Consider the following 14452-nt stretch of genomic DNA (forward strand, 5'->3'; position numbering starts at 1 on the left):
GGCTGCCTGCTTCTGCTGGTAGTAGGAACAAGAAGTTTGCATGGCTTTCGACAGTTCCCAAGGCATACATTTGTTTTCACAAGGAAAACAATTTTGATGTACAGGACAGGTAGACATGGAGCTAAAATAACAAAAAATGATACTTGGAAAAGCGTGTGCCCCCTCTCCAGAAAACAAAACAAAACAAAAAAAAACCCAAACCAATACCATATCCTCGTAAACATTACTGAACTGTGTTCTTCATTCTTCTCTTAAAAAAAAAACAAAAACTGTTCCAAAACCGTGACAAATATATGTTTTATCACATGTATTACACATACATTGGCATGTTATCATAAATAAAGACATATGAACTTATCAACTAACAACTTCGGTTTTTAATAACAGAAACAATTTTGCCATTCCAGACACAATTTCAGGGGAGAAAAAAAAATCTGCCCTATAAAAATAAAACTTAAACTCATAAATATAGCTCTGAACTTTAGATCTAAAACGCCCCTCGGCAGCCGCCTTCGCCTCACGCCGTTCCTGTACCATCGTCACGTTCCGAAGAGAAATCAGGATGGCAGCAAAGCTTCGCTCCCTAAGGATCTGAACCAGGGGTTTCTTCTTAGATCTTTGCCTCTGGAGCCTTTTTCTTCCTTCAGGCTTTAAACCTGCTGCTGTAGTGACCAGTGTTTGGGAGAGAACATCAGTCTTCAGGAGCCACGAGCTGACAGAGTGCCATCCAGTGACCTTTCCGAGACACAAGGTGTGGGGCACACGCCATGGAGCGAGGTTCGGATGAGGACAGAGGAGGGTGCTGCTTCATACAGTCTACTTCAAGTAAAAAAAAAAAAATTCACAGATACCCATCAGCTGCTACTTTATGGTCTAACAGTGTCTTAATCGGAGAAACGAATGCTTTGCAGACGCTAAGCACGCTAGGAGGAGTAATTAGGGGACCAGGTGGCTGGTGGCGGTGTACGCAAAACCCAAGCCTTAGTCTGAATAGTAAAACCAGTACAAGAACCATGAAGGCATTCCCTGAACAACAAAGGCAGCGTGTTGGATGACAATGTCACTAAACCTCACTGATGCACAGAAAAGAAATCACATGCAAAATTAAACAAGATGTGCCATTCATATTTTATAGCTAGCTGTGTTTCCCCCCCATCTCTTCCTAATAGCTTAGAAGATCCGATTGTCTCAGGAGCTTGCGAAGCATTACCCACACTTGGATCTGCCTCCCACGGGGTGACATCTCTGACAAGTCAGGGGCGGGGACAAGCCACCTCGAAGGGACAGACTCTCCATCAAAGGCACGGTTCATAGAAAGGCAAAGAGCTGGAGCACCTTGGAATTTCCAAACGATTCCGTCAGGTGTCACCATGTTAACAATTCCTTGGGAATTTATAAACAACAACAATCTATCTAGACTAGAGACAGACCGACTGTAAGGCCCCTCCAGAAGCACGGAACAACCTTCCCTCCACTCTCTGATTTGCAGGCTGCTGCAGAAAAGGAGGCCATCGAGCCTGTCTATTGCACACGCGTCTCTTTGGTTGGGAGGAACATGCATACTTGTGTTAGAACAGTTCCATAATGAACGCCTGCTGTGCGGCCAGCTGGGTGTGGACTTTCCTTCCTTGGGGCCCTTAGTTATGTCTCTTAAGAGGCAAGGATGCGGCCTTTAATCAACATCCCTGTCTTCTACTTCATAAGAACTTTGGAGAATGATTTGGGGCTGGTGGGGGGCAAAAGGGTGAGGGGGGTAGGGAAAAGGAAGGGTGGAATAAACGGGAAGAGGATGATTGTCACAAAGTGTGCTGTGAGCCCGGCCTTGCTGCTGCTTCTAGCTAACAGCTGAGCGGAAGCAGCTGCCCTTACTCCAACTCCTTTTTAACTCTGAGAGCAACCTCTGCGGGGGGAGGGGGAACCTAAGGTAACAGGAATCAGCACACGGTCAGGCCCCACCTACACAGAGAAGCTAAACCCCAGGCCATCCACTCCACGCCAGAATGGATGAGCAGGTGAGATCCAGCGGAGGCCAGCCAACCTATGGTCAAGGTCAAATCCACTGTAGGTCAGCATAGTTCGTGGATCCCTCCTTTGGGTTTATTAGCTCCAAGCTCTTTGGCCCTGACCTCACGTTTTACCACTAGCAAATTAGGCAATCTTTAGCTGAGCTCAGCATCAATCCTGAATGCTCTCAGCTCCTTTCCAGACAAACACCTTTCTCCTCTAACACTAACTTAGAAACCAAGCCACCTCCCCAGGCCCTGGGCCCTCGCCTCCCTCTATCTTCCCCTACATGCTCTTTACTTTCTTTATTGTCAAAACTCTTCCGGAATCTTTTCCCACTCCCCCAGAGTTCCTAAATTCCTGTGTCTTTCATTCTTGTGGGTAGTCTGCTCTAACGGAGAACAAGAACAAGCAGGTAGTTTCCCCGTAGGACAAGAACTCAGAGATCGCTTCTTAAAGCTCATCGTCGCACCCTGAAGCTTACCAAAATCACATCATTAAAGCAACTAGAAGAAAACAGAGGACATCAACCCGGAGTTCATGCGTCCATGTACTCCAGGGCGTGCCCGACGCGCACAGGCTCACAGCTTGCAAGAGGTAACGTCGCTTAACAGAACAAGCTTGCAGAGTCCCTTGTGCCAATCCGTGAGGCGCAGGCTGCTGCGTGACCAGGCTCAGAACTGTGTGTACAGAGGAAAGAGGAGGACCCTAGCACGGCGGGGCACGAAGACAGCTCTCCGAGAAGAGAGGCAATCAATGCGGCTCTCTCATGCGTCCCGAGCTGTGCCTTCCTGGCAGGAGGAGCCTTAGCCTGGCTTCCACACCTCGCCCAGGGCTTCCTCCAGCTTCTGCCTGTAGGCTGTATAGCGCCGCTTCAGGCTCTGTAGCTGTTCGTCCTCTTCCTTGTCCAAGATGCGCAAGAAGTTCTGCAGCTCCGGGAGGCTGAAGGCTTCCCACTGTTGGGGACAAAGAGGAACCCATCGTGACAGGATCCAGGAATGACCCAGACAGAATCACTTCGGTGTCTTCCCCGAAACCAAGGGAGGGTGTGTCCCCCTCCCACCACCAGGACAAGGTTTTGCTATGTTGTACAGTCTGGTCTTGAACTCATGATCCTCCTGCCTCAGCCTCCTGAGTGCTGGTTTTAAGGGCATGTGACACGAAGCCCCGCAGAAGACTGAGGTGTGGCTGTCCTCCCCTCCTAGTCCAACCCTCCAGAGAATCAGCCCCTCACACCTGCATTTCCCATCCTCAGTCTTGCCTTCTTCTCCCTGCCCACAACCTCAACACCACGGAGTTCTGCAGCCAACCTGCTCTCTCCATGTCTGCTGCCCCAGTTCTCCTCACCACTCCTCGCCCCTGCAGCCTCCTTCCCCACCTTCTCGCTCTACTCTTGCCCTCTCTGCCCTCAGCCCTGACTCCCAGCCTCTTCCCCACCCCAGCCATGGTAAGCACGAGTGGTTAAAATATCCAGTTGGCACCCCCGGAACGTTTACATGAGGTAAGGAATGCGCTGCCTTCCAGCCCGCCCTGAGCTTCCTCAATGCCTCAGCTTAGCACATGTTCTCCTTGCTTTGCTTGGCCCATCAATCCTCTGGCCACCCTTCAGATCTCAGCTTACACCTACCTTCTTGAGAAGGTTGCCGGGACCTTTCCTCTTCCCGTCCCACCCAATGCTAGGTTTATTAACAGGTCTCATTGAGCCACTTTGAAGCCCAGCTCGCTGGCCTACGCCTGCCCTCCATGGCAGCTGAATGCAGCTTGCTACTTGGAGTTTGGTTCTTGTCCTAGAGGCCAAGCTCTCTTCACTGAGAGCATCCCACAGCAGTCACTACACTCACAAGACACACACACTCACAAGACAGATACACAAGACACACACACACACACACACACACACAATACACATCTCACACACACAGGACACACACACTCACAAGACAGATACACAAAACACACACACGCACACTCACACACAAAATGGAGAGAGAGCAGCAAGATGTCTCAATGGTTAACAGCTCCTCTTGCCAAACCTGAGAACTAGAGTTTGATCCCTGGGACCTACATGATGAGAGAGCTGACTCCTACCAGTTCCCCTCTCACCCCCACACGAATGAAGTAACAAGTGCATATTCACACATCCCACATCCGCACAAAACAATAAAATGTAATTTAAAACACAAAAGGGGGAGTTGGGGATCTAGCTCAGTGGTAGAGCGCTTGCCTAGGAAGCGCAAGGCCCTGGGTTCGGTCCCCAGTTCCGAAAAAAAGAACCAAAAAGCAAAAAAACAAAAAACAAAACAAAACAAAAAAAACACACAAAAGGTTTTTTCTTTAAAAAGCAGTGAATATCAAGGAAATTGCTGCATGCAAAAAACAAAAAAACAAAAACAAAAACAAACAAACAAACAAAAAAAAAACACAAAAAAAACAAAACCCCGCAGTGACCCATGACCCGACTTCTTCCCCGTGGCCCACCTGTAACTGTAGTGCTGTGAAAGGCTGTCCTCTGATCTCCACATGCGTGCCGTGGCACACATGTCCACATCCACAGTGAGAATAAGAACTATTTTTAAGAAAGTGTTACTTTCTAGCCCTTTTCTGAGTGGAAGGCTGTAATATCAGAAGCTCTGCCTTGTGTTGTGGCCCTCTCTAGCCACAGCCGGGGCCCCTGACTGCGAGCCTGTTCTCTTAGCATCGCAGACTGTTCCCCGGGACACCTCACAGTCTCGAGTCTGAGCTCCTGGGCTGGAGAGTTTGCTCCAGGATCACTGAGAGCTGGCATACGATCTACACGGCAGCCTAAATGGTTTCCAATGGACACCCCAGAACATCCTCCCTGGAGAGAGAAGGACGAGTGCAAACAGAGGTCCTGAGTCATCTGACTGGACGGAGAAGGAGGCAGATGCCAGGCCTGCATCTTTTAGCAGACTTTTTTGGAGACTTTTAGCAGCAGATATGGAGGAGGCGCAGCTAGATTACAGTCCCATGGAGTGAACATTGCTGTCTGTGTGAGCATGAGTAAGAGTTCTTTCCGCCGACCTCTTCAGAGGCACATGGCAATATAATGTTCTAAGAGAATTATACTGTAGCTAACTAGGGGTTCTCTTTTGCTGCCCCCTCATCTCCTTGGTGCAATAAAGCAGGCCAGCTGTTCTGTGTCATCTGATGTCACCATGAATGATCCCTCACTCACCTCTCCAATTTCGTGTTCTCGAAGAACAAAACTAAGCGTGTCGGTTCTGGGCCCTGCTACCAAACGCAGGTACAGCGGGTGTTCCCGGTCGGAGAGCTTGCAGGCATACACTGGGAAGGGAGACAAACAGCGTGTTACAGAGGACTCCAGAGAGCCAGAGACGGTTCTCCCAGCCCACCCTGACACGCCAGTAACAGGTCACATTCCCCGAGCCTCTAGATCACCGTTCTCTCATGCTAACACCACAGACCCACAGGGCACAAACTGCCCAGCAGACACGGTGCCTTGAAGAGGAAGAAATGAATTTGTATCAAATAGGGTACAGTGATTCTGTCCCTCCTTTCAGAAAGGACACTTTGGGGGAGGGGGAGGGACCTTAACCCCTCTAAAAACTACAAAAACAACTCAACCAAACAATTTAAATCCAAAGCCCCAGGAGCAAACTTCTTTGCAGATTAAGGACGGGTGGCCCAGCAGGCCAGGAGCTTGTCCTATGAGCACACTGTGTCTTTACAGACAACACGGATGTACTCTCCTGTCGGAAGATTTACCAGCCGTGAGGGTGACGGCTCAGCAGGACACTGCCATTTTAGATTGTGTGGCTGATGTCCACCTGTGCTGGCCAAGTTGCTGGCAAGCTAAAAATGTCGTCAGGTCTTCCCTGTGTCCCTTAGCACTTCAGATGCAATTGCACTGTAGTTTCCTGGCAGCTGCCCCTCCTCGCTAGGCTGCTGAGCCCGTGGCTTCTGACTTGCCTATTTTTCTGTTCCAAAGAGCCTTTCTTTAACAAATGTACACACTTGGGAAAAGCTGTGCGTCACCCTGTGTAGCTAAGGGACATTCCTATCATGTCAAAGTCAGTACATTTTCTTCGATGGCTGCTTTAAGGCTTTTCCCAGAGAAAACTTAAGTGGCTTACTGCTACTTACTGCAGGGACTATAGACACCAACTTCCATTCCAACTGCTGCCCGGGAGATCCCATCCCGCTTCCTGAAGTAACCTAATGTGCGCTCTATTCACTGGGCATTCGTGTAGGCTCAAGCAGACCTGGGGTCAACATTGCTTGGTTTTTGCATGTGAGTTGTACGTGTGCCTCTTGGCCTCTCCAGCCTTAGCACGTGTACATGAGCTTCAAATGTAAATCATCACTGAAAACTTCAACCACCTAAGTGTTCCTTGGTGCGTTAAAGGGCATTAAATTCATCGCTAACATGCTCTCACCAAACCTGTCCCTCTGTGCGGCAATACCAGGAACAAATCCTCCACGCATGCCCGCTGCACACAGATGCCTCAAAGCCCCTCAGGCCTAACGCAATCATAAATGTCTGACATCAGAGTGTGGCTCCCACACTCTGTCCCTGGCCTCTGACGAGGCACCTCTCGGCTGCCCTTCCTTCTGCTAATGAGTAAGAAAGACAGGAACAGAGGGACCGCTTTCATTTGAAGCGTGGCCACGTACCTTGGTCTTCCCTGTGACAACGCTTATAAAGCGCAAACTTGGTGGGACTCTCGGTCACCTGAAACTTCTTGAGCAGCGCGTCGATCACGTCTCCCACGGTGTTTGTGCTGCTGATATGAAGCGTGTTCATGCAGCCACTGCTGCTGGGGTTGGCAGGGGTCTGGGCAGGTTTGCAGAGTTCCATCTGCACCTTAATGAAGCCAGTGTAAATCCCGTTTGAATTCTGGAGAGTAAAGAAAGGCATACTGAGTGGGCGGTCGGCAGGCTGGGAAAGGAGCAGATCTAAGCCCCATGGGAAGGCGAACAGCTTTTACCCAGTTTTGTCTCGAAAACGATTTCACCAAAGAGAGCAGAGAGGGGCTCCCTCAGTGGGGGATTAATACAAGATCTGCAGGGTGGATGCTGTGGAGGATGCTCCAGGATGTCCTGGAGCGCTAGCCCTGAGGTTTGTGCTTCCAAAGCTTCCTGTGATGGATCAGCACCCATTGAGGAAGACACTGTCCTGCGTGGTCCGCGCCTGCCAGACCAGAGCTGCCCTGAAGCCTGGAGCGTGTCTCAGCTCTGTGCTCAACACCAACCTTCCACAGAGAGGAAGGTCACAGCGAGGGCTCTGAGACACCCAAGTCAGCATTGTGTTGACACTAGGAAAATAGACTAGCTTTATTCCCAGCGGCAAGGGGACACAGCAGATGGCACTGTTGCTACACCCTTGTGCCCAGTGGGTCAGACACTCCCACCTGGTCAAGGCGGGGTCCCTCACTGTGTTCTTGCTGCGGCTGCTGCTACTGCAGCTCTTGGGTATTCCAGGAGAATGGTCCTGAAAGCTCAATTCTCCATTTCTCTGTAGGAGTGTTGGCATTACAGATGTGCACCGCTCCATCTGGCCTTTTTTTCACGAGTCTCAGGGATCAAACCTACCAGCCCTGCCAGCTTGTACTTTTACACAGACAGACAGACAGACAGATATCCGCACATGCTCATACCCCGTCCCTAGCCAGCTCCCTGCCCCCAGCCGTCTGTCAGTGAGAGCCAGGTGAACCAGGAAGGAGTACTTACTAAGGTCATCTTCAGCTTATCTGTGACGGCTAAATTGTACTTATGCACTTTCTCTTTGATTTCCTCTTTGCTGAGGTAATTGTGTGTTTCCTTCTCCTTCTCCACATCCTAGAAGAAAAACCGTCCGTGATCATGCATGAAGAACCACACTGGGGGGAAGGTGCAGATAAACCAGGTTTCATCTGTGTTTCACAAAAGAGCAGCAGACGCATTTCTCCCCGAGACACAGGCAACTCTAGTCTATCAGCCAGCACACCAGGTTCATCTGCCAAGCACGCCTCATTCTTCACACCCGTCTTCCTAGGGGTAGCGGAATGAAGTCAATCCACCAGCAACTGGAAACAGCACTTCAATAAATATTAGTCCGCAAATCTGCCTTTGCCAGATTCCTTCTGTAAAAGTAAAGTTCTGCAGAACATCTGCTAGGCTGCGGGGCACTTCGACCTCTAAGGGGTATTCGTTTACCTTCATGTTTACTTCTGAGACAGGGCCTCATTGCGCGGCCCTGGCTGGCCTGGAACTTACTATATAAACCAGGCTGGCCTAGAACTACTAACAGAAACCTGCCTGCCTCTGCTTCCTGAGTGCTGCTGAGATTAAAGTTGTGAGCCACTATGCCTGGCACACCGAAAGCTTCTCCTAGGTACATTTTATTAATGCCATGGTCTCTACAGCTTTACAGTACGCACTAGCAGAAAGTAGGGAACGAATACTAAGTAACTGGCAATAGTAACCGACCTGTCAGACTGTGCACCACTACCAGAGGGTATATTTACCTTCTAAATAACATGTGACCAGGTTCTCTCTACCCCACCATGCTGTCTACTTGTCCCCATACCCTATTTTCTTCGGCCTTTCTTTCCCCATAACGCAAAAGGGGAAATGCTTACTGGTTAAGTTCTTTCCTGATCCTTTAGAAATCACTAATAATTTATTATCTAAAGATCCCAATCGGGGTTGGGGATTTAGCTCAGCGGTAGAGCACTTGCCTAGCAAGCGCAAGGCCCTGGGTTCTATCCCCAGCTCCGGGAAAAAAAAAAAAAAAAAAAAATCCTCGAAGATCCCAATCAATGCATATTTGTCCTGCCTGATCTTATGTCAACTTGACACAGGGTAGAAGGAGGTAGGGAAGAAGGAACTTCAAATGAGAAAATGCCCCCCACTGCCCTCAACTGTGGGTCAGCCTGTGGCGCATTTTCTTGATTGGGTGATTGATGTGGGAGGATCTAGCATACTGTGGGTGGAGTCACACATGGACTGGTGGTCCTGGGCACTTTACAAAAGCAAGCCAGGTGTCTGTCTTAGTCAGGGTTTTTATTCCTGCACAATCATCATGACCAAGAAGCAAGTTGGGGAGGAAAGGATTTATTCAGCTTACACTTCCCCATTGCTGTTCATCACCAAAGGAAGTCAGGACTGGAACTCACACAGGGCAGGAAGCAGGAGCTGATGTAGAGGCCATGGAGGGATGTTACCTACTGGCTTGCTTCCCCTGGCTTGCTCAGCCTGCTTTCTTATAGAACCCAAGACCACCAGCCCAGGGATGGCACCGCCCAAAACGGACCCGCCCATCTTTGATCACTAATTGAGAAAATGCCTTACAGCTGGATCTCATGGAGGCATTTCCTCAAGGGAGGCTCCATTCTCTGTGATAACACCAGCTTGGGTCAAGTTGACACACAGGACCAGACAGTACAGCAAGCCAGTAAGTAAGCAGACCTCAATGGCCTCCACCATCAGTCCTGCCTTGAGCTCTGATGCACTGACTTCTCTGGATGATGCACTACAAACTCTAAGAAAATGTAAACCCCTTTCCTCCCCAAGTTGCTTTTGGCCATCGTCTTATCCCAGCAATGGAAACCTAACTAGGACAGATGAATCCATGTACCCACAATCCCAACTGTAGCATCTGGAGAGCCAAGGATGCCAGGCACCACACTGGATCACGTAACCACGCACAAAGCTGGCGAAATTACCCAGTGTCCATGCAGAACTGAGTCCTAGCAAGCGAGTTAACTTGCCAGAAGAAACTTAGCTGCTGAGTGGAGCCTGATTCCCAAAGCCGGGCAACGCTCACCAACCCAACTGTCTGGCAGCCTGTAAGTCTCTCCGCATGGGCATTTCATTTAATGCCTCCTCGAAAAATGAGCTAGCTAGCGTCTCTGTGGTATAGACAGGAAAGTCCCCACTAGTTACCCGAACAAGTTCTACCTTTTTTTTTTTTTTGGTTCTTTTTTTCGGAGCTGGGGACCGAACCCAGGGCCTTGCGCTTCCTAGGTAAGCGCTCTACCACTGAGCTAAATCCCCAGCTCCGAACAAGTTCTACCTTAATCTAGGCCCTAAATCTTTTTCCCTAAATCGGCCTCCAAGGCTCTGATGTGGACAAACATTTGAAAATGCAAAGAACGTGTGTACCTTCGATTCAAACTTGAGGGGCAGACTGGAAAAGGACAGTATGAAGATATCTATGCCTGTTCCAGCTAGCCAGAGCGCACCATGCTCACAGCTGGGTGGGTAGTACAGGCAGTTGTTCCACTGTGTGGCAATGGCACAGACACCAGGAATGGTCGCTATGGAAGCCACTGGAGGAATGCCATCCAGAATACAGAACTGCAAGCATTCCCGCAAGACCAGGTTCCGTTCTTGACATTCTTTAGTCGACCACTGGGCCTCAGGGCTTGCTCACTCGTTGGAGTCTGTTTGCTCATTTCCTGCTAAGTGACGAGTCTGGAGTAGGCCCTATCTGAAGGGCCCCTGACCTCTGAGCAGCACCGCCTGCCAAGATCTGATCTGATCTGATCTGATCTGATCTGATCTGATGGCTGCTCTCTCTCAAGGCCAAGGGAGGGACAGGGCTCCACGTGAGGGATCAAGGGTGCTAAAGGGCCCCCAGACCACTGGCTGCATACAAACAACACTGCATGTGTATCTGGGGCTTCACACCGGCGAGAATCCCAAGGAAAGGAGGGGAAGGGGCGGAGGGAGTGCTAGATAGCAAAGACAAGGCCCCTCAGACCAGAAGCCCACAGGCTCTGTGAGAAAGATCAAAAGAGCCATGACCCCAGGATAGCCCACACCTGAGGATGGAGAAGTTATCTTTACTTCTCAGAGACTAAACCGAAGGAAGAGTAGGAAGCATCAGGAGGGTTGGAGCTCAGGGCCTACAAGACCCCTTCTGGGTTGAGCACTCTGTTATTCAAAGGTCAACCAGACAGTAAATCCTGGGAAAGCGACAGCCCAGAGCATTTCTGAGCTGGGTTTTTTAAAGAATAAACTTGGGGGTGGGGGTGCATGGGGGGTGGGGTGGGGGAAGGGTATCTACTCTAAACCAATCATACAGGCTTGTGCTTGAGGAGGGTGGGGTAGGAGACAGGGGGACTTGATGCAGCTGTCCTGTCTCAAGGCGCCTGTTCCCTGGGTAGCCCCGGTGAATGTAAGTGGCACACAAAGGTGGTTCGACTGCAGACAGTGCAGAGATAGGGTGCACAGACAGGGGTAGGGGCGGGGCGGGAAATGACACTGACTTCAGATAGGGCCTGAACTGGAGAAGGACGGCAACCTTGGAAAACTTCTAGATTGTTTAAGCCTTTAAGAGACTCCCTTGTCTGCCAGCCTGGGAAAGAACCCTCAAATACACGAATATTCTCAACCTCAAAGGGGCAAAGGGGTAGGGAGGAAAACGGCCAAGAGCAGAGGCACAGCACAGGCTGTAAGCAGATTACCACTGCAGGGCAGGGCGGGGAAGGGCTGGGCAGGGGCAGCCGCCCGTGAATAATGCATGGTTAGTGCACTTGGCAGCCAGGGAGGGGCCGGTGCCACACCCAGAGCGTCTGCCGGGCAGGTTACAAGTCATTCTTGTCTGAGGCCACACGGAGAGTTCTGCCATGCAAAATTCTAACTCTGAACCCATCCCTGGCATCTCAACCACTGCGCCCGAGGGATGTAATTTGGGTCGGACTCCCTTCCAGGCTGGGGCCCCATTTCCAGGCTGTTTGTTCTCCCACCAGTGAACTTTCTCAGAAGAGACACACCTGCCTACCTCACGGACACAGAGAACCTCTTTCTCATAGGCTTTCCAGGGACAGACCCTCTACAAGTCTGAAATCACTTTCTTGGTTAACTCTGAAGCTACAGTAGAATTAAAACAAAAACAAAAACAAACAAACAAACAAAAAAACAAAACAAAACAAAACCATTGAACAACAAAAGCTCAAACAGCCAGGCTGTGGTGACACACAGGCTGGGGCAGGTGGATCTGTGAGGTCAGGACCATTTTACCAAGCAAGTTTCAGGACAGACAGAGCTACACAGAGAAACCTGATCTTGTAAAAACAAAAATTAAAAAATACAAAACAAAACAAAACCACAAAAGCACAAACCATAGTGAGCAAAGCAAATCCAAACGGCTTTAAAGAAGGCTAAAAGGAGGTGAATATGCCCCCATCACTACCCTCTCATTTAGCTTAGTAAAGAAATCTGAATTTCACTTAGGTCTGAAATCACAGCTCTTCCACCTCCTAGCTGTGACCAAAGGCAAGTCAAGGGGCCGCTCTCAGTCTTGGCTCTCTCATCTCTGTGAAGTGTGTAAAAACAATACCTACGTTATACAAATGAGGATACAATACCAGCCATCATTGGACAATTATTTATTAGTGCCCACTGGTGCCAAGCCGGATTTCAAGCTGTGAGAGGCAGTTGTGATCCTGCCTTCCCGCCCTTCCTGGCTGACAGCCAGGCGAAGCTTGCCCTGGGCCCCGCCCAGTCATGCCTGTTGACTGTTTCACTTGGCACCACCGCCTCTGGGATCTAAGGCAGGACTAGGGATATAGGTCATGGGTAGAGCGCAGTGTGAGACACCCAAGGTCTTGGGTGCTATAGAATGAGGGTCTTTGGAAACATCTCTGTGGGTAAACTGTTTGCCATCAAGAGTCAAGACCTGAGTTTGACTCCCCAGAGAAAGCTGGGTACAGTAGAAGCCCAGCACGACAAATCCCAGAGCTCCTGTAGTGAGATTGAGAGAGAAAGGACGGTCCCTGAACACTGCAGGACAGTTAGTCTGCAAAATACAGCAGCAACCAACAGAGACCCTGTCTCAAAATCCACATGAGGGAGGCCTCCATCTGCCAAACATGTGCCCATTCAGGAGTGTACCACACCCACAAAATTAAAGTTTAAAAAGGGAAAGAAAGATAAGCAAGCTACTGATCTTCCCCAGGGTGCTAGAGGAAGAAAAACCAAACCAAAACCAAAACAACAAAAACCCGGATTGTCCAAGGAGTGAGGAAGGACAGAAGGACAGTAAGAGGTGCGCTCCCCTCTTCCTCCTGGCTCTCAGGTACCCGATGGATCTGGGTCCAGCCTGCATCAGGTAACCTGACCAGGCCAACAAGTGCTTTTTTTCCAGACTAGACTGAAATCATAAATTCTGCTTCTCGTCCCACCTCCAGCTTTGAAAACAGGCTAATGCCTACCCTACCGACGTCTCAGGTCCCAAGAGCTTGGGGTACCCATTTGCATAGAGACAGAACGAGTTCTGGACTTAATGATTACACAGAGAATAAAGTGTCTAGCATTGTCCTCCCTAAAATGGCTCATTTCCTGGAGCAGTGGGCCCTGGGCACAGAGGAGATTCAGGGCCAGTTAAGATGAATCTGGTCATCAACTCCCATAAACATATTCCGGCCAGGCCTGGTTCCAGGGAGGAAATAACACAGTGTACGGTGGGACTGTGGTGGTTAATGTCAAACGTCAGCTTGGTTGGACTAAGGAACACATAGCACATTACTGAGGCACACTGTGTGCATGACGGTGCTTGCAGTGGATTAATGGAGACCCACTCCGACTGTGGGTAGCAAAATCCCATTGAGCAGAGGCCTGGACTGAAAGGGTCAGAGATATGCCAGCTAAGCACTGCCGTTCCCCTGCCTCGGTTTCCTGGTGGGTGCCACAGACTAGGTGGCTCCAGCTATGACACGTCCCTCACCATGCCAGACCAGACCACAGCCACCTGAACTTGGTGGGAAACGCACCCTTCCTCCCTTAAGTTGCTTTCGCTACACATATCTGGTTGTGGCCACAAGAAAAGCAACTTATACAGGGTTGTAGCCATTTTCTGCAGAGGCTCCTCCTGAAGTGAGCCCACACCCCAGTGGTGCCAGCAGGGCCCAAGGGTTTGGCCAGGCAGATCTCTGATTTCAAGGCCAGCCCGGTCTACATAGAGAGCCCTGTCTCAATCCCGACCCTTCTTGAAGAAAGAAACAAGTTCACCAGGAACAGAGCAAGCTTGAGGCAGGGCTGACTGACATTTTAAAAAAAAAGCCTCTTCCCAGCACTGGGAGGTGGGTGGTGGAGGCACAACCAAAGGTTATCATTTTCCTAGGGAGTGGGGAAATGGTTCTCCAGTTTTGTTTTTAGATGGGATCCCTTGTATCCCAGGTTAGCTGCAGACTTGCTATGCGTGTGGCTGAGGGTGGCCTCCTGCTTCCGCATTAGTACTGGGGTTATAGACATGCCTCACACGACTGACTCCAAGTTGATTGAAAACATGCATGTGTCGATATGCTCCTAAACGGAGTTCTAGAGTACAGTGTTGGTGAGAAGTCTTTTAGGTATGCAACGTGGAGTCCCTGGGACGGGCTGAATGCCGAAGGGGCTGTCAGACAGATCTAATGCTGCAAGGTCCTAAGAGGGCCCTTTGGACCAGAAGCATGTCTTGCTTAACCCCTGTGAATACATA

At 50.0% G+C, this 14452-nt stretch overlaps 1 protein-coding gene across 1 annotated transcript in view; it reads right to left on the minus strand.

The window, feature by feature from the left end:
* Positions 1-272: 272 nt before the first annotated feature.
* Positions 273-14452, minus strand: part of Rassf3 (Ras association domain family member 3) — a 64708-nt gene continuing 50528 nt past the window's right edge. The window contains 4 exon segments of the mRNA NM_001108747.2: positions 273-2960; positions 5201-5310; positions 6661-6883; positions 7717-7824. Of these exon segments, the coding sequence (NP_001102217.2) occupies positions 2811-2960; positions 5201-5310; positions 6661-6883; positions 7717-7824 (591 nt within the window). The 3' untranslated portion in view covers positions 273-2810.

Source organism: Rattus norvegicus, chromosome 7 (genome assembly GCF_021556685.1).
Source record: "Rattus norvegicus strain SHRSP/BbbUtx chromosome 7, alternate assembly SHRSP_T2T, whole genome shotgun sequence".
Classification (NCBI taxonomy): Eukaryota; Metazoa; Chordata; class Mammalia; order Rodentia; family Muridae; genus Rattus; species Rattus norvegicus.